At 38.8% G+C, this 19,436-nt stretch overlaps 2 protein-coding genes across 3 annotated transcripts in view; one reads left to right on the forward strand and one right to left on the reverse strand.

Moving 5' to 3' along the window:
• The window catches only part of GRM3 (glutamate metabotropic receptor 3), a 192,963-nt gene extending 188,336 nt beyond the window's left edge, over nt 1-4,627 (forward strand). For both annotated transcript variants that reach the window (XM_059712178.1, XM_059712179.1), the window contains one exon: nt 4,075-4,627. In XM_059712178.1, the coding sequence (XP_059568161.1) occupies nt 4,075-4,148 (74 nt within the window). In that variant the 3' untranslated portion in view covers nt 4,149-4,627. The remainder of the gene's footprint in view (nt 1-4,074) is intronic.
• Nucleotides 4,628-8,810: 4,183 nt separating this feature from the next.
• ELAPOR2 (endosome-lysosome associated apoptosis and autophagy regulator family member 2) overlaps nt 8,811-19,436 on the reverse strand; it is a 131,905-nt gene continuing 121,279 nt past the window's right edge. Inside the window, exons 20-22 of the mRNA XM_059712198.1 lie at nt 18,846-19,024; nt 17,705-17,870; nt 8,811-12,435 (exon numbers count right to left, since the gene is read on the reverse strand). Coding sequence (XP_059568181.1) covers nt 12,376-12,435; nt 17,705-17,870; nt 18,846-19,024 — 405 coding nt within the window. The 3' untranslated portion in view covers nt 8,811-12,375. The remainder of the gene's footprint in view (nt 12,436-17,704; nt 17,871-18,845; nt 19,025-19,436) is intronic.

Here is a 19,436-nt window from a genome sequence, read left to right on the forward strand (position 1 = left end):
ATGGCTTAATTCCCTGAAAAAAATACCACCATTTTCTCCAAAGCCTGGCCTGCGCAAGCATTACTGGTGGAAGAGAAATGAATTTCACAGTGGAGACAAAACTGCCACTTGGCTGCTCCAATGTTTTACAAAGTTTGAGAAGCAAAATATGCTTTTTGGTGGGTGCAAACTGCCCTTTTGTGATCAATGGTGGCACTTTTTCAGCCATCTTCAGTTTTCAACTTGACTAGCAAAAAGTAGCACCTTAGCCTAGAGTAACTAATCCCCACTCCCAGAAAAGCCCAAAATAAGCCTGCAGCCTCTTTATTTCTGACAGAAAGGATGATTATAGAAATCTGCTTCACCGCACTTAAGAATATGGGCTTAACTTACACCATTAAAAATCTCATGAGAATTTCATTAGAATAGTAGCAAAAGCTCACCGCAAACACACACATAGTACTGGGCTCTTACACATCTTTTACTACCTGGGGGAATATTAAAGAGACTAATATGGGAGACATATGTGAAATATTTATGAAAGACAAAGTAACTGAGATACTAGACTCATAAAAGAGTAATTTCCTCTACTATATTCAGCAGCATGTACAAAAATGAGATTTTTTTTTTTTTACATAATAAAATACACTGGCAAAAGCTACAGATGAAACAGTAAAAGAGAAGCAGGGAAATGCAAGTTACAATTCCCTTTAATACACTAAAATGTGCTTAGGGAAGAAACAGCTGCAGAAAGAGTTTGGGGAGTGTTTTTGCTGTTATTACTATTTGTAAGAAAACCTTGAGTTTATATTATCTTCCTCTCAAAGAGTTTAGACATTGTAACATAGGCCGTTCCCTTTAATGTCCCTGTGAAGCAGGTAGATGATTCAGTTATTTTGTGAACTCTCATAATGATGTCCCCGGGATGTCTAGTAGAAGGTTATTTGAAACTATAACTTAAGGATGTTCCATGCAATTACCTTTGTAGCCCCTCTATGTGTTGCTTACCTAGTCAAAATACACCCAATTTTAAAATGTTAGAATGCGGTGAGCAAGCAGATTCTAAGAGCACACTTAAGAACAGCAATGCAAGTTCCACAATAGTATCGGGCATAGCACAGTAGGTTTCTCATGCAGTCTTTAAAAATCCAGGGAGAGAGGGTATTAGACTAGCCCAAGACAGACGGGGCATTAGCATATACCAGTTCCTGGTTCTCCTAGACCTGCCCCCATTATACTTCATACTTCTTCAATCTCTGAAAATGAAAACCCTGCACAGAAGTAATAAAACTTGATCCTGGAAAAGATGAAGAGATTAGTCAAAATGTCAAAGGCAGCATGCCTGCTAGAGGATGCTGACAGCCTGAGCCACTTTGCAAGGGTGGTTGATGGGCAATGCCACCATGTGGCTTAGGAAGCACCAAGGCCTACCTGTCCCCACACAAGGCTGCCCGCAGGCCTCACCTTTGCTGGTCATTTCTTCGGGTTAAAAGGCTATTTCCTTCTTGAAACTTCCGTTGGTTCCCACCTTCTTTGAAATGCAACCATTTAATCAATCATTCAGAAAATATGTGTAGAGAGTGTATTCTGTGATCAGCAATAGCGATAAAATCATGAAAAAGACATCAGAGCTCCCTGTGTAGTTTCTAGTCAAGAGTATAAGACACTAATAAAAAAAAGGGCAAGACAAAATCAGTTTTAAAATTGGGTAATGTGACAGAGGGTAACTGGTTGGCTACTTTAGATTAGATGGCCTGATGATAATCTTTTTCAGGAGGTGACATTTCAGATGTGGATGACAAGGAGGAGCCAGGCATGTGATTAAGAGAAGAAAAAACATTCTTGCAGAGGCAACAGCTACTTGCAAAGGCCTGCAGCTGAGAAACAGACACACTCTATTTGAGGACAAAAGCAAAAAAAGTGGGGGGGGGGGCGGGAGGGGGAGGGCGAGGCACAGAATTGGGAGAATACAGAGAGGCATGGGAATCACCTGGGATTTATAAGCCAGAGTAAGGAGAGCACAGAGGGAAGCCATTGGAGGCGTGTAGTCATTTTTAAATGACTTACTCTCACTGCTGTATAGATAAGCTATTACAGGAAAGCCCGAGTGGAGACAGAGATACCAGTGGTGCAGCTAGTGCAGTCGCCAAGAGTCAAATATTGCTGGATTGGCCCAGGGTGGTAGATGCAAAGCTAGAAGTAGTTGGATGTGGAGACAGAGATGACTGGACCTGGTTTCAGGCTTGGCATGGGGGGAGGGGTAAAGAGGGAAGGGGACATAATGTTAGACTTCTGGTTTGGGTAATTGGCTGGATCCTGAGACTCTTCACTGAGGAAATGAAAACTAAACAGGGACAAGTTAAGGAATCAAGCGTTATGCTTTGGCACTTGATTTTGAAATATCTATTAAACATCCACATGGAAATGTCGAGTAGAAAGTTGGATACAAAGAAGCTGCAGAAAGAGCACATATTAAATGGCCAGACGTGCTCTCCTAAGTGGCCAGTGAACTGTGGTTTGATCTTCGCCTTGTTCTTTCTCCTACCTGACCTAACTTTGATGAAGCTAGAATTAGATAAAGTATATACAGAAACCCTGCAAAGAATAAAGCGAAGCCCTCACATTTGGAATTATCATCACTATCACTATCCATCTAGTACTTATCTGGCACACATTGTGTTAAAATGTCTATATTGTAGATGTTTCAGGAAATGTAGGTTATGCCATTCCCCACCCCCCAAAGATATGATAGCTTTTAGGGGGCTCATATTATAGAGAAAACTGAAGGTCATCTTAAAATTGATAAAAGGGAAGCATCTCTAAAAGAGTTAGCATGTCACAAGACTCCGCTGTGACCTTACACAGCCACACAGACTTGACTTCACAGATTTCCTCACCTACCTCGCCAAGTAATCATTGCAAAATTGAGAGGTTGTAGCTTGCCTGATGGTGGGCCTGCTGAAAGACTTCAGTGCCACAAATATGGCTAATGCTCCTCCACTGAATGCCACGTAATCTCAGATTTCATGATTAGTTTCTCCTTCATGTCTAATGAAATTCCAATGAAAAATGCAATTTTATAGAGCAGGACTATGTCCACTCTCAGGCATGAACACTTGAGCTTGACATTTGTGTGTCTGATTACTAACTGAGAGATGTGCCCTTAAGGAATGGGACAGCTGACTGGTCGGTTTGATCTGGGCTTGGTCAGGTAGCCAAGAAGATCAGCTCCTTCTAGGCAGAGCATGTCCAGATGGACAGGCCAAGGGAAGGGACATAAACAGCTCTGAAAGGTAATGTAGAATTATCTCTGATTCTCTTGGCTACATAGTTCATCCCACGAAGAAAGGGGCTCCTTGCTTTTGTGCTCATTCAGGAAAAAAAAAAAAAAGCATTAAGGGTGAAATAGAGCTTAGCTATAGCTAGATTTCTCATAAAAACAAAACTTCCAAAACAACAAGAGCTATGAACTGTATCTTGAAAAACTTAAGTGTCATAAAGAGAAAGAACATGTTAGACTCACACCGTGACACCGTTTGTCACTATTGTCATTAACAAGTACATCATCCCTTTGAAATATCTTCCTTTCGGAGAACTATTATGAAACTGAAGTTCTCGGGACACCAGCCCTTGTTATGGTTTTCACTGAGGTTACCCACGTGAACAATGAGAATATAGCAAACCATTCTCTCAGGCAGAGGAGTTCACAGATGACCCGTGGAACTATGTAAGAGCCATCCCTGCCCAGAGAGAACAAAATTAATTAAGGTATTGAAAATCATAATTAATTTAACAATCTTGAAGAAAATTGCAGTGAGCTTTCAATTTTGCACATAGTGTTTGAACCAGTTTATAGATTACCAAAGCTAATTTTAAACCCACAAGTGACTTCTTTCAACAATGATAATGCTGATAAACTCTCTTCAAGACGTATGACATTGAGGGAGGTATTTCAGTATGAAATCACTGAGCATTTTCCAAAGCCAAGTTAGAATTCATTTCCAACTTAATAATGAGTGCCTGGCATCCTTTGTGCCGTTCCCCATGCTGCCCACTTGCCTAACACTGACGTTCCTCTCCTGCTTTGTTTTCCAGCCTCTGCAAGCACGTATGTCCCAACGGTGTGCAATGGGCGTGAAGTCCTCGACTCCACCACCTCGTCTCTGTGATTGTGAATTGCGGTTCAGTTCTCGTGTTTTTAGACTGTTAGACTAAAGTGCTCGCGTGCAGCTCCAGACTATGGAAACAGAGCAAAAGAACAACCCTAGTACCTTTTTTTAGAAACAGTACAATAAATTATTTTTGAGGACTGTACAGTATATAGTGATGTGCTAGAACTTTTTAGGCTGATTTTCGTGCCCCTGTTATTAACGATTCCCCAGAACATGGAAATAACCATTGTTTACAGAGCTGAGCATTGGTGACAGGGTCTGACAGGGTCCGTCTACTAAAAACTATGGTGGCAATATTAGGTAACTTTTTCCTATAAAGTTTTTGTAGGTTCTTGTTGTAACTAATTTAGGATGCGTTTCTATGTTGTATATTCAAGTTACATTATGTGTAACAGATTGTTTTTCTCAGCACAAAATAAAAAGCATCTGTATTAATGTCAAGCTACTGAGAATAAAACCATCACGGTTTTCCAGCATGGTGGATAGTGGTCTGTTCTTTATAAATCACTCCAAGTAACTTGCATATCTTGACTTCAGGCCATTTCTACTTTTTTTAAAAAATATATATTATTGATTTTTTTTCCAGAAAGGAAGGGAGAGGGACAGAGAGTTAGAAACATCGATGAGAGAGAAACATAGATCAGCCGCCTCCTGCACACTCCCTACTGGGGATGTGCTCGCAACCCAGGTACATGCCCTTGACTGGAATCGAACTTGGGACCCCCGAGTCCGCAGGCCGGCGCTCTATCCGCTGAGCCATACCGGTTAGGGCCATTTCTACTTTTAATGTTGGAAGAAACCGTCTAGTATCACTTCTCTTCACATCCATACAGTTTGAACACAAACTGTTACAGAGGGTTGCGAGTGAGCTGGACTTCTTCACCGATCACAATGGTTAGAAAATATCCGGCCATTTCAGTGGCCAGATGACAAGATACATCTCGGTTTCTTTGCACCACACCTGTTCTGCAACCCAGAATCTGCTCAAATAGGGCTCCAAGGCAAGGAGGGGCTCCCTATATTCTGAATGCAGAGAAGCAACCTTCCTAAGTAGGAAGGAGACTGGGGAAGCATCCTGTCATTTCATTGGAAAATCACTCTCACCTTTCATAGCTAGTCAGGCAATAAAAATGCAGGACATATTATTTCCCAATGCTTTTCCTAAGTCCCAGTAACAATGCTTAGGCGCACAGGCTTGTCCCTAAACTTGACTATTTTGCTAACCTAAATAAAGAGCAAACGGGGAAAGTATGGATAAGCTAAAACTGGCTTGTTCTTACCTATTTCTCCTTGTAAGTCTTTTAGCCACAGATCATTTATTACCGTAGAAAAATATACTAAGAACCTAACTACCTGTCAGGTCCTGTGCCAGGTGCCAAGGATAGAAATACATTCGCTTTCTGCAACTAAATAACAACTTACCACAAGCTGAGTGGCTAAAAACAACAGAAATGTATCCTCTCGGTGGAGGGAGACAATTTATCCTCTTGGTAGAGGGAAAGTAAAAGGGGGCATCTGTAATACTTTCAACAATAAAGTTAAATTTAAAAAAAATTAAGTTTATTCTCTCACAGTTCTGGAAGCCAGAAGTCCAAAATCAAAGCACTGGCAGGGTCCCATCCCTTCAGAAGCTCGAGGGCAGGATCCAGCCCACCCTCTCCTAGCTTCCAGTGGTTGCCAGCTTCCTTGGCTTGTGGCCTCTGTCATTACATTACCTTCTCTGTCTGCTTTCTCCTCCATTTGTCTCTAACAAGGTCACTTGTTACTGGATTTAGGGCCCAACTGGATAATCCAGAATGATCACATCTCAATGATATCTGCAAAGGCCCATTCTCAAAATGTGGTAGCATTCCCATGTTCCAGGGATAGGATATTGAGATATCTTTTTTTGGGGGGGGGGGTACTCTTCAATAAATAAAAAAGAGATAAATAAGATGTAGTTCCTGCCTTTAAGAAGCATAGCGACTGGAGAGTATTCTAGTGAGGGAACTATGACTGAGGAAGACAGTGAGAAGAGGAGGAGAATCAAGTACACGAGGGACCGCCTGGCTGGCATGGCTTAGTGGTTTGAGTGTCAACTGTGAACCAGGAGGTCATGGGTATATGCCCGGGTTGTGGGCTCGAGTGCATGCAGGAGGCAGCCAATCAATGATTCTCTCTCATCATCGATGTTTCTCTCTTTCTCTCTCCTTTCCTCTATGAAATCGATAAAAAAATATTTTTTAAAAGAAAGGATATGAGGGACCCACAGGCTAATAACCAGGGCCTGGTTCATTGAGACATGCTCATACTATTTGCACAACACCCAGGAATGATGAGCAGGTGTGAAAAGCCAACAGGACTGGCCTTAAAGGAAACAAAATGAGGAGTCAGATGTTAGAGATTCTCTTTTTCCTTCCGAATGCATTTGAATCAGCAACTAATCAATACATCCAAACCACACCAGATGCTCAAAGACAATAGTGCTCACCAGGCCCTGAATTCTCACATTGAAATAAGAACCTGGATTTTCAGGAGTGAGTAGGGGAGACTGGGGAATGGGTTCAATGGCACTGGATGGCAAAAAAGACTTCTGCTGTGACTGCAACTGGCAGGAATGCTAGAACAGTGTGCTCAGAATGAGCAGCTGCTCAAGATAAAGTCAGTCCGCTGATGGAATGTGACAGTCTGAGGCAGGAAATATCAGATAGGTTGTTCAGAGGCACAACTGATGCCTAACACAATCAAATTGGTCATGGACCTCTTTAAACAAGATAACTAGGCTGTGGGTGAATCTTGAGAAACTATTTGTGAGAGCTGAGTTTTGATTTCTGGCCACTATTTCACATCCAGCCTGGACACAGAAAATGCACTGACAGCTCTCGTCATTTTCTCCTGCCCTGGCTCAAGCCTTGTTTCCAATTTCAAAGTGCATCATCTAACATGCGATCCCTAGAAATAATGTTTTAAAACATATTCAGAGTATACATGGAAAATAGCTGCTATAAAATCTTTTTTACATAAGCCATTTCAAACAAATAGGTTTGGGATTGATTTTTTTTAATGATTTTTTTACTCTAGTAACATTTCATCCTTCCAAAATATAAAACTGGTTGAGCTGATCCATCTTTGCAAAAACTTCCCGAATTTAAGGAACTCAAGCAGAATGATGTATACCACTCATTAAAAAAATATCAGAACCTAACGGGATGGTCGACTATCATTGGTTTCCCAAATGTTTACAGTTTCTGAAATGCTCTGTGTCCTTTCTAGTTTAAATATCAATCTATTGTCTTGTCCACTCGGGTTTATCGTGGTAAAATAAAAAGGAGTTAGGCAAGCTGGTTTACAGACTACACAGAGGACAGATTAAGAGAGTGGCTAAGAAAGAGGGGATTCGGTCTTCAACTCCACACTTCCCCAGGGTAGCCCCCCTTTCCTCACTTACCTGCGGTGATGGGTGTGGCCTCAGAGCTCATCAGCAAAGGCTATTAAGCACGGAGCAGCCAACAAAGGTGAGGCACCAGGACGATGGAGCACCTGTGGGGATTACAACCGCCACAGCTCTACTAACAAACACCCAAACCCAGGAATAAGACGAATCTCTCTCCTGTTCTGTGACAGAAAGTTTCGCTTTATGTATTTCCCTCTGGTTTCACTCATTTATTTAACCCAAGCCATCTGAGATGAAGGAAATCTTGCCCCCCTCCAAACCAAATCTACCAGTATCCACAAGATATTTTAGACAAAGCTCTTCTTCCAAGAGTTATGAATAAGATGAGAAAGAAGTACAGCAAAGTAAAAGCCTTAGTGGGACATTTTGTTCAAGGAAATTGGCGATCTCTCTCTGGCCCCACCAATCATTAAAAGAATCCTAAATGTCTTTTGCAGCTCCGTAAGTCTTAAAACACAATCTGGTAAATGTGTGAGGATTGAGGTGTGCCCTGTCTAAATGCAAAGACCCTCTCCAGGGCCGGGGATCTAGAATCTGCACTGAAGCTCCAATACCCTCCACTTCCAAATGGTTACTTTAAATGGATCTGTCTACAAAATTGAATATTATCTCCAAATCCACTTACCTTAGCAACAAATGTTATATAAACCTCAATGAGAAAAGGCTTTTAAATGAATCTTGCTGGTTTACTCTGAGCCAGTTCACTTGCTTTGGTTTTACCAGTTGCTGACCAATAACCATAACCAAGTCCAAGAACTGTAAAAGGAACTCCGAATCTGAGTATCTGGCTTTGTCTTTAACTACTGATTAAATCATCTAGGGAGGGTGATAGGTTATTTTCTTTTTGAACATTTCTAAAGACTTCAGAAATGTTTAAGGTGGTAGCTCCTAAAGTGTGAACAGTTTTGCTTGTGGGTTTTGGTGATCTAAACTAGGGGTCAGCAAACCAGAGCTCGCAGGTCAAATCCTGAGCTAAGAATGCCTCTCGACTTTTAAATAGTTGGGAGAAAAAATAAAAAGAGAATTGATATTGCCCTGGCCAGTCAATGTGACACCATCCCTGGTGGGGAGCCTGCAGGAGTGTGCAGGAGGCAGCCGATCAATGATGTACTCTCACATCCATGTTTTGTCTCCCTTCCTCTCTAAAAAAAAAAAACAACCAATAAAATATTCTTTTTAAAAAAGAGGAATGATATTTTATAAGTGACATTTAAATGAAACTCAAATTTCAGTGTACATAAATACTTTTATTGGAATGCAGCCACACCCACTTGTTTACATGTTGTCTGCGGCTGCTTTCATGCTGCAATGGCAGTGAGGAGTTACAATTGAGACCATGTGTGCTGTAAAGCCAAAAATATTTACTATCTGACCTTTAACAGAAAAAGTTTGCTGGCTTCTGACCTAGACAATTACAATAATAATATCAATTGAATTCCAGTTATTTGTCCCCATAATAAAGTTTTATTTCCTTCACTGATGATCCTAAAATGAACACATCTGAAAATGTTAAACTAAGAGAAATAAAATCCAGCAGAGTATAATCTCTAGCCAATTACTGTGAAGTTCATTTTAACATCCAAGGAGTGAGTTGGGTGTTGAGGCTTTTTTATTTTTAAATTTATTCCCCTTGGGACTTTTTCTTTAGGGCAACCTTAATTTACTAGTATGATCTGGGCCTCTAAACCTGAGAAAATATTCATGGTTACTATAAAATATTTGTGAAGATATTTGAAGTCCTCTGAAGATCTACTCTCCATATCTTTTATGTAAAAAGAAAAATGTGAGCAACACACTGACTTTAAACTTGCCAAAGAACCCATCTTCCCACCCTAATTCACAGGAAATTAGTCTCCCATTAGGAATGCCGGGGAATCACAGAAAGTAGCATTAATATAGGTCAATGGACAATTGGTCATATTGATTTTGAAAACCATAGTCAATCATAACCCAACACCTGGAGACCCCAGTTGGTAAATGACTGGACCCAAGCATTCTTCCACATAACCATTTAAACACCGTTTCTCCCTGGAAAGAAAATAATGATGAAAGTCTACACAAAAATACTATGAAACATTTTTAATCCTGGAAAGGACTTAATTGCTAGTAACCAAAGAGGGGGAAAGTCAACAAGAATAAAATTCAGTCTTTTAAAACAAGTGAACACATATCAAATTGCTCAACATTGTTAAATGTCATGATATACTTTATCCATAGAAGACATGGTCCCATCCAGTGGAAAACTGATTTAAATATATTTTGACAGAATGCTAAGAGATATTATAGGTGGCAGTTGACTTAATGAAGTATTTAAGGCTTCAAAACCGTGCCTTTTAGAAAAATAAAAAATAACTACTTCTACCACTTCAGGGGGAAAAGAAACAATAAATATCAATTAAAAGTCATAGAAACATGATTAATTTCTTTACACCCTTCAGCATCCTACTGAGCGTTGCAAAGGCAAGACCTAAAACTAAAGTGAATTTTATACCCAGGGTTGGTCGGAATAGTTTCCTCATACTATTCTTTCTGTCATACTTCTTTAGTGCTTGGAATAAAATGACAAGTACTGGGATCCACAGGAAGAAAAAAAAGGAACTCCATTCCAAAAAATGGAACTGAGCTGACAAAATCTATTTAATATCTAAAATTAGAAATAAATAAATTCTTCAATCCCAACTACATTTTCAGAGAGTTCATTAAAATGTAAGGCATTTTTGACATGTCAGAGATTTTAGCCCAGTGACAGGAGAAGAAAGAAGCTACCTGGGAGCAAATCCCAATTATCTCTATGGCTTGGAACATGCATGTTGAGCACAGCCGAAGATGAAGAGAGAGTGACAGGTGACTGTGCAGGAACTTCCTGACTCTGTCCAGTTGTACAACTTTGCCCGGGTTCTTCTAAAAGGGTGCGTTTCAAATGTATTTCATTCTTCTGCTTAAATTTTGACCAAAAATGGAGATAGACTCATCAGCACTGTTAGTAAGATAAAAATGAGCAATGCCAAAATAATTTCTTCTTTATAATAAGATTTTTAAAAATTAAACATGTAAAAGGTTTATATTAAGTGATGCCCTCCATGAATCTCACACCCAACAATAAAATAATGGCAATATGCCCATGAATCCAACAGTAGAGATATACACAAAACACACATTCATTCAACAATAACAGCATCATCCAGTGTTTTACCCACCAGCCAGATAAACATAATTCTTTATTTTTCTCCCACTTTCCACAAAAACAGAGACATAACCTGCTAAATCAAAAGTTACAAATCATACCTTATTGAAAGATGTGGGGCAAAACATTCAACACACCCTGCTCATGGCCCTGCTTCTCTCAGCTAACCACCAGTCTTTTTAAAAACATGGGTTAAGATCTATAAAGATTACTGTTCACTGGAAACAAACCAGAGGACCTTAGATCATCAATGGCCAGGAAAATCCCCTTTCTGTCAGTTCTAAAACAAAATTGGTCAAATCCAACTTCAAACTGCTTTCAATAAATAATATTGAAGTCGTGCTAATACTAGTAATCTGTTCATCATAGGAAATATCATAATTATCTGGATCACTTTTGAATAAGAACGACAACACTTACTTCATGACTGTTAATGGTGTAGCCACATTCTTCTTATGAATACCGTTATAAGCAACTTTCTAAAATTGAATTCCTGCCTTATTGACTTTAAAAAAAAAAAAAAAAAACCACAACTCTGTGAAGTCATAATCCTCTACATCCTGTAGCAGAATGATAACTTTTGATGCTTGACCAAGGGCAAATATCCCACTGCCATTTTCTGGAGACCACAAAATTATTCCAATACCTTTGTACAGTTATCTGTACTTGTACACAAGTCATCCCACCTTCTTCATGATTTTGCAAGGTGATTTGATAAACAGGCCTTCCCACTCATTTTTAAATCATGCTTTGAGCATTACATAAACTGTTTAAGCCATTTGACATTTATGATAGTGTCACTTGTTTGTATTAATGGAAAGTCAAGGTTTCTCCTTGCTTTTTTCCCCCTAAATATTCCTTCAACACCTCTAGTCAAGCTCATCTTACCAGTTCCAACAAGAATGGAATTTCAAAGGCAATTAGAAGTTTTGATATAACCCAAGCATATGCTGATTCTGCCTAAAAAATTACTGCTTACTTAGGCTTCTGAAATCAAGAAAGATACCCTATGGAAAAAAAAAAAGTTTATTGTCTTTCTTTGTTCATCATTTTTAATTTTTTTAAAAAAAAAGATGTTTCAAGGTCTTGTCAGGAAAATAAATATTGGGGAAAAAATAACTATACCTCTAAAAAGTTTTCAAATCTTCCCTAAAACATAAACAAAGAAATGACAAAAATGGGATCACAATGCATATGCGACCTTCTGCCCTCCATAGCACACTTTTTATGTAGAAGTTATAAATAATAAAAGTTACCCATTAATTATATGGCATGCATCAACAGTGCACTGGTGGGCTTAACCTTGGTTTTCAGTTAGGTGTATATAACTGGAATCTTTCAGTTATGCGTATATACAGGTAAATCTCTTCCTGAGTTGAGCTTCCTCTTCAGTTGAGACCCAAACCATTTGCTTTCCTATTTTGGCAAGATACTTGACCATGTGATAAGGCAATCAAACATTTCAACCTCCTTCCCTTTTAGCAGCATGGCCTCCTCTGTAACATCACCAAAGTGCCGGGTACGAGGGTGGGCTCTAGACTATGGTCTTGTAAAACTAGAGAGCAGGGTTCTTTATTCATCAGTCTGAAAGCAACAGCACAGTCTTTTCATATATTTGGAGATCTTGAGGATTTCAGTTGAACAGATTCAAAATGGTCTTCTTTTTCCTATGAAGGAAATATATTAAAACAAAATCAACTCATTAAAATTCCAATAAGATTTTAGGATCTTACATGTCCAGAAGGGAAGTTCTGGCAGTCATTTTAATCTAGGTGCCTGCCACTCATAATTAGGATTTTTACATTCAAATAAGGGTGTCCAATATAAAACAGATAGAAGGCCTGCCCTGAAGGATGTTTTTGAAATCCAGAATATAAGACAGACAATCCAAAATAGGAGCAAACATATGACTGCTATAGATACCAAAAGATGTAGCTGTTATTCTTGTGAATAACCCACTGAGATCTTCCTAAGGGGACATTTGACCTGGGTACTGAAATAGATGACCTTGCCATGTGAATTGTGGACAAACTAGAACTGACAGAAACTAAATATTCTCAAGATAACATAGGCTAAACATAAGAAAAAGGCTGGCAGAAATAAATAAGGCAAACGAAGACATAGATCAATTTAGGAAAATATTTTGGGCACATACATGCCAAAAATATGAAAAACACATCTTCTTTGATAATAAATAAAAATTTTAACTCAAATATATCACAACTGGTGTTTGTTATATGACACATTCAAAATGTAGCCTGTTATGCTGCCATTTGTGCCAACATGGATGGATCTAGAGAATATCATGCTAAGCAAAATAAGTCAGATGGGAAAAACTCAAGAACCATATGATTTCACTCATGTGTGGGATATAAAACTGAAAAGAACAAATGAATAAACAGGAAAAACAAATAAAAACCCATAGACATAGACAACAGTATGGTGGTTACCAGCGGGAAAGGGAGTGGGGGTTAATAAAGGGTAAAGGTGGCCAAATATATGGTGACAGAAGAATTGACTTTGGGTGGTACACACAATACAATATACCAATGATGTATTACAGAATTATACACTTGAAACCTATATAACTTTATTAACTAATGTCACCTCCTATAAATTTAATAAAAATGATTTTAAAATGTAATCTATTAAAATAAATAATTCTTCTTTAATGGAGAAAAAGAGATAAGAGGTGTAATCTCTCCCAATGTTTTCACCGTTAAAGTCAGAAAAAGCTTTCTGAAGGCTGTTGGAACGAGATAGGGAACTATGCTATCGAAGGGAATAAAGGTGAAGAGGACAAGGGTCATTTTTAAAATAAGGAAATAGGAGGCAGACCAGCCCTAGGTGCAAGTGGATGTGTTCTAAAGTAGACGAGTAAAATGAGGAAATAATAGGAAGCTGACATTGAGTATCTGTCAGGAAGAATGAGGCTGCTTTGGTGTTGTCTCTCATTTGAGTGGAGAAGTCCAAGACTTCAGACAAGCGTTAAGGCTACAGGGACAGGGTTACAGAAAAAAAATCACAGTGTGCACACCAACCTACAGCTTGGCCCAGCCTTTGCGGAGATGACAAGTCCCAGGGGAAGCAGACTGCAAATCTCAGCCCTCGAACTCACTGGCTCCGTGAGAGCTGCTTGGAGTCTCATGTTTACCAGACTTAATTTTTTAAATAGCCATTGGTAATTCAAATGTTTATTAAGTACCCACTCTGTTATACAAGAGCAGCACTAGACTTTAGGGATACAAAACGTCTGCCCTCAAGGAGCTCAAAGTATATTACAGGAAAGAGCTTCCAGGTAGCGCCATGAACTAGAAAGGAAAGCTGAGAGTCTGCCCATTAGAAACTCTGGCGATGGAAAGCAGGCTTTCCCCCAGGGGCATCCTTTGGGGTTTTAGACTCGTCACCCCCTTAACATGGTTACTCTTTTTTAAAAAAAAAAAAAGTGACAAGCTTATTACTGAGCTTCTGTCCAAACGAAATGCCATTTTCACGCACACCTTGTGACTCTAAAGTCTGACAGTCCCATTCGTGGTGAATCAACAAGGTTGAAAGGGCACATAAGCATCACTTGTCAAGTATAAGTAGTATATTCAAGGATACAGCTGGTCTGGCCCCAGCAGCATCTCCGCCCCATATTAAAATGTGGCAGCATACCCTTTGGGAAAAACGTTATTCTCTATCTCACCAATCAATACAAAGTCACGAGCTCCACGGAGCCCTCCATTCATCGACGTTCTGCTATATGCCTGGGCCTGGTTCACTGATGGTTTGGTTGAGCTGAAACCCAAGGGTTCTGACGCAGCTAACTAATCTCAGCACCAGGTATACATACTGAAAATCTACACGATCGCCCAGCACCATGGGCAGAGCCCAAAGCCATTCTCATGGCTATAGTCAATATAGTCTCTTGATAGGACTTGCTATATTTTTACTGACTTAAGCTATTATAGAGTCAGTAAACTGTTTGGTCTGACACGTGGAAAAATTACAGGCTGGTATATTAGTCACCCTTCTTTGGGGCATCAAACCCTGGAAACAAATCTTAGGTGCTTATCAAATCATCTGGGTCACTCATGTAGAAGCCCACAGTAAGGTCCCATCGTCTGAAAATACCGAATAGAATTGAGTAGCTGATAGAGACTGCACCAGACAGTCTGCCACAAATGTTGCATGGATCCATCATTCTGCCCAACATAGCAATGAACTTGCCTGTACAGACTGAGTATGAAGCACTCTGTTTTTTTGATGCAGAGATTACCACAGCATGCCAGACTTGGGATCCATGCCAAAAGTTGACCAGTTTTCCTGATAAATAGATTACATCAGACCTTTGTCTACCTCTCTGGGCTAAGAGTGGTACCTCACCACTTCTGACACCTGTTCAGGATATGATGTTACTGTTCCAGTATGATCAGCTAACTCTAGCCATACCACTATGGCTCTTGAAACAAACCTGCTTAATATTTGTGGCTTTGTGGACCATTTAAAGTCTGGCAATGGTGTCCTTTTCATCACAAAAGCTACCCAGTACTGGTCTGAAAGTAGGGGTATTTAGTGGCCTCCCACACTTCCTCCCATCCAAAGAAATATAGTGCTCTTGAGCATTGGAATGGCCTTCTCAAAAATGGACTAAAAAATATCTCTGACTCTATCTCCCTCACTTCTTCCTGGTCCACACATCTTAGTAAGGCAGTGTGGTTATTTAATATGGCTGTCCCCAGAAAGGGATCATTTTCTCTTGGCTACTCCATGGAAAGAACTGGGGTAAAGATACTAACTGAGTCTACATAAGGTTATATACATTATAAGATTTTGCTCTGAACACTCCTAGGTATGATGTATCCTTATTTACCCCAACAGCAACCCCTAGGGTGATAGCCTCTCCAGAAAAATCCCAGAAGATTCAAATATAATTCTGGTTTAGCCACTTGTATTATCTTGTTGGACTTTCATGATCCTAGGCCAAAAGGATATGGGCCACTTGGTGGAATAAACTGCTCATCAAGTCCTCCTATGCCTACATGGACAAAGATGGGGGACACACTGGGTGTCCTATGTTTTTTTAAATGCCCTTGTCCCTCTTTCACCTGAATGTTCTGGAACATAGGTTTAGGTGCCAATAGGGGATGAGTATAAATAAGGTGAAGTTTTAGCTACTAAACTGGGATAAACTGATTTTATGGCAGAAGAACAACAATGCAATCTGATAATGAGGCACTTGGGAGGAGGTACCTTAGAAAATAAAAGGTAAGGGGGAATGGAGGAACATTAGTCATCATTTTTTTTCAGAGGCACCCTGTCACCTTCCCATGAAGGCAAATGCCTTAGTGTTAATCTCTCAAAATTTAACTGATTACTGGGTCTACCATACCCACCAGATGCTCTAACATCAATTTGGTTGCCATTCTCCTTAAATCTGTTGGAAGTGGGACTTTGGGAACTGGTATAATTGCTGATACTCTAGTTAATGCTTCTGCTGTGAGTGCTAAAATGTCCTTGGTCCCTGAATAGGAATCTCATGTCTTCTAAAGTGTTTATGAAACTATGGCAGGCTCACTTGTTAGTTTGAAAGTAGGGTAAAATATCAGTTCATGACAAGCACTTCATATTACTATTCCATAGTAATAGTATCCTTGCTAAACTACCATATTAAGAACAGAAAAATAGCCCTCGCCAGTATGTCTCAGAAGGTTGGAGAGTTATCCCATACACCAAAAGGCTGCGGGTTCAATTCCTAGTCAGGGCACATACCTAGGTTGCAGGTTAGATCCCTGGCCTGGGTGCATACAGGAGGCAGCCAGTTGATGTTTCTCTCTCTCTCTCTCTCTCTCTCTCTCTCTCTCTCTCTCCCCCTCCCCCCTTCCCCTCTCTCTCAAATCAATAAACATATACTTGGGTGAGGATTTTTTAAAAATAAAAAGAAGGAAAGAATTATTAAATAACCATTAGTAGAAGAGGAATATGGCTTATTCATTTTATTTTCAAATGATCCTCTATAATAGATTCATGTGGTGAAATTAGGAGTAAAAGGAACTGGTTACTAAAATACTTTCAATAAATTCATCTTTTGTCACTTGTCCTTCCTTGTGAAAATCATTTCAAATGCATATTTTCTTCTGTTTGATTCTATTTTTAATCCTGAGTGGATAAACTGGTCATTTCTATCTTTTAAGTCAATAGTGAAGAATGTGAATAAAATGTGTTTATAAATAATATTTAAGGCTTCATGTTATCGGTCTGGATATGGTAATCATTTCAAAGCCAACAAATGTGCTGGCATCTGATAAGGTACACTTGCTGCCTCAGCAGTTTACATAACTTCTATTTTCCCTGCATGAAGCAATCTCGTTATAAAATTTTTTTAAAGAAAAGTATAAATGTACATGAGATCTTTCATTAAAATTTTCTTTTTTAATATTATAATACATTATCTTTGTGAAAATTCAAACATGACAAAAAATGTCTTATTCCAAAGACTAAAGACACCCATTAGTTCAAACTGCCAAAAAGCAACTACTGTTAGTAGTTCCTTATGCAAATACTAATATAAATGTATATTTATTAGCAATGTGACAGTCTATGTGTTTTGTTTTGTTTTACTTTATCTTGGATCTACTGACATAGGTATTTATATCTTTAATAGCTGCAGGGTTACACAGTATTTAATTACGTTGCTAAATGAACATTTCTTATCTAACTCCATACTTACGGTGTTTAAGGTTGTTTCTGCTTGGTTAACCAGCAAAAACAATGCTGCAGTGAATAGTCTTGTATTTATATCCTTATGTACTTCTAAGAGCATTTTTGTTAGATAAATGCTGACAGAAATATAGACATGCTGACTGACAGGGCTTGCAGGAATGCTACTATTAGGTTGCTATGGCCCCTAATTTATAAATGCACAGTATGACCAGGTTAAAATTCTGCTCTCACCTTTGTGGCCAAGGATTTGAGTTTTCCCAGTAGTGACTGCTTATTAGAATATACAACTTCCTCTTCATTATCTTCTCCTTCCATGATAGCACAACTGTCTGCAGCTGGGAGTTCACACTCTTTCGAGTTAGTTGACATTACTAACTTGGAATATTTGTACTCCAACCTAAGTAGTAGTAAATAAATAGATAAAGTGGGGGTTTAATATAAAATAGTACTTTTTTTAAGTGATCACACACAAACTCATTAAGTTGTCTTGTAGTACAGTTGCTCTACCAACAAATTTCCCTCACCTATAGCTATTGCACTATATGTTCTCATTTTTGTACCATCTACACACAAATCTTTTTCAGGGTTTCAGAGGATCAATGCAATACAGTGAACTCTATCATCCTTTTACATGGACTAAATTGTCCAATTATGAATTTTTGAAAAACAAAGAGAAACCTTGAGTTCTAAATGCATTTTCTTAATTTATAAATATTTGGAAGCTAATTTACCATACAGTGTTCCAAAATTCAGGTCATAAGACTAAGAATACCATATAGGCAATTGATTTGGTCTTTACCATTTCTATCACTCACCCCTTTCTATTAGAAAGCCACAGATATTCCAACTGTCTTGAGGTATTATTATATAGAACCTTCACAGCCCCATTGACACATAAATCGTTTTAAAAGAGTCAAATCATGTAACACTGCAATATAAATCAGGAGTTAGACTCAATATTCAACTCTAGATTCTTGGATTTCTTGAATAAATGAAGCTGCTATCTGCTTATACAATTAGTTTGTTTCTTTGCAAACATCTTCCCACAAGAAACTAAAAGAAAAACAAGGAAAGTTGGGGCAAGAATATATCATGTCAGGACAAGAAAAATAGACACAGAAAAAAAAAAATGGCATTCTGATCTCAAACCTGAGTCACCATTTTTGTTTTGTATAAATGGATCAAATTCAATAATCTCTGATGTTCTATGATCTCTATATTGTCAGAATTATAATTATTTCCATTTGCTTTCTTTAAGGCCTTTCTTATAACTCCTTCGCTAGAAGAAACTCCTTATGTCTCTGAGAGAAACTATTGGATATAATGATTAAGTCTAAAATTTTCACAAAAAAGATCCAATGAGGTTACTTACTTCTGATTCTTTTTCCAAAAATAGCAAGTTAGAGCCACCAGCAAAACAGCTGTGAAAGCTCCCACACCTGCTCCCACTTTTAGCCAAAAGTCAACTGTTTCACAGGTTGACAATTTTTTCTCAGGCAAAGAAATTCCTTTAATGCACCATTTTGGTTCATTCCATACATACAAGGTTTCCTTTTAAAAACGAAAAACAGAGATGACATAAAAAATAAGATTCAGAGGAGAAAAGCTTTGCTAACCCTTTAGTCATGTAGGCACAGAGGATTATTCAGCATTCATCTAGTAGAAGCTCTAGAGATGGAGAAGTTACATAGACGGTGTAGAAGAGATACAGAGAGTGGATAAGGAAATGGATTAAAATGCAATAGAACCAATTAAAACCACGGATTGTCACATACATGCTAAGGAAGTAGAATAAAAATGACTCCATCTAGACCAGCGGTTCTCAACCTGTGGGTCTCGACCCCTTTGGCGGTGGAACGACCCTTTCACAGGGGTCGCCTAAGACCATCCTGAATATCAGATATTTACATTACGATTCATAACAGTAGAAACATTACAGTTATGAAGTAGCAACGACAATAAT

Source organism: Myotis daubentonii, chromosome 10 (genome assembly GCF_963259705.1).
Source record: "Myotis daubentonii chromosome 10, mMyoDau2.1, whole genome shotgun sequence".
NCBI classification, from domain to species: Eukaryota; Metazoa; Chordata; class Mammalia; order Chiroptera; family Vespertilionidae; genus Myotis; species Myotis daubentonii.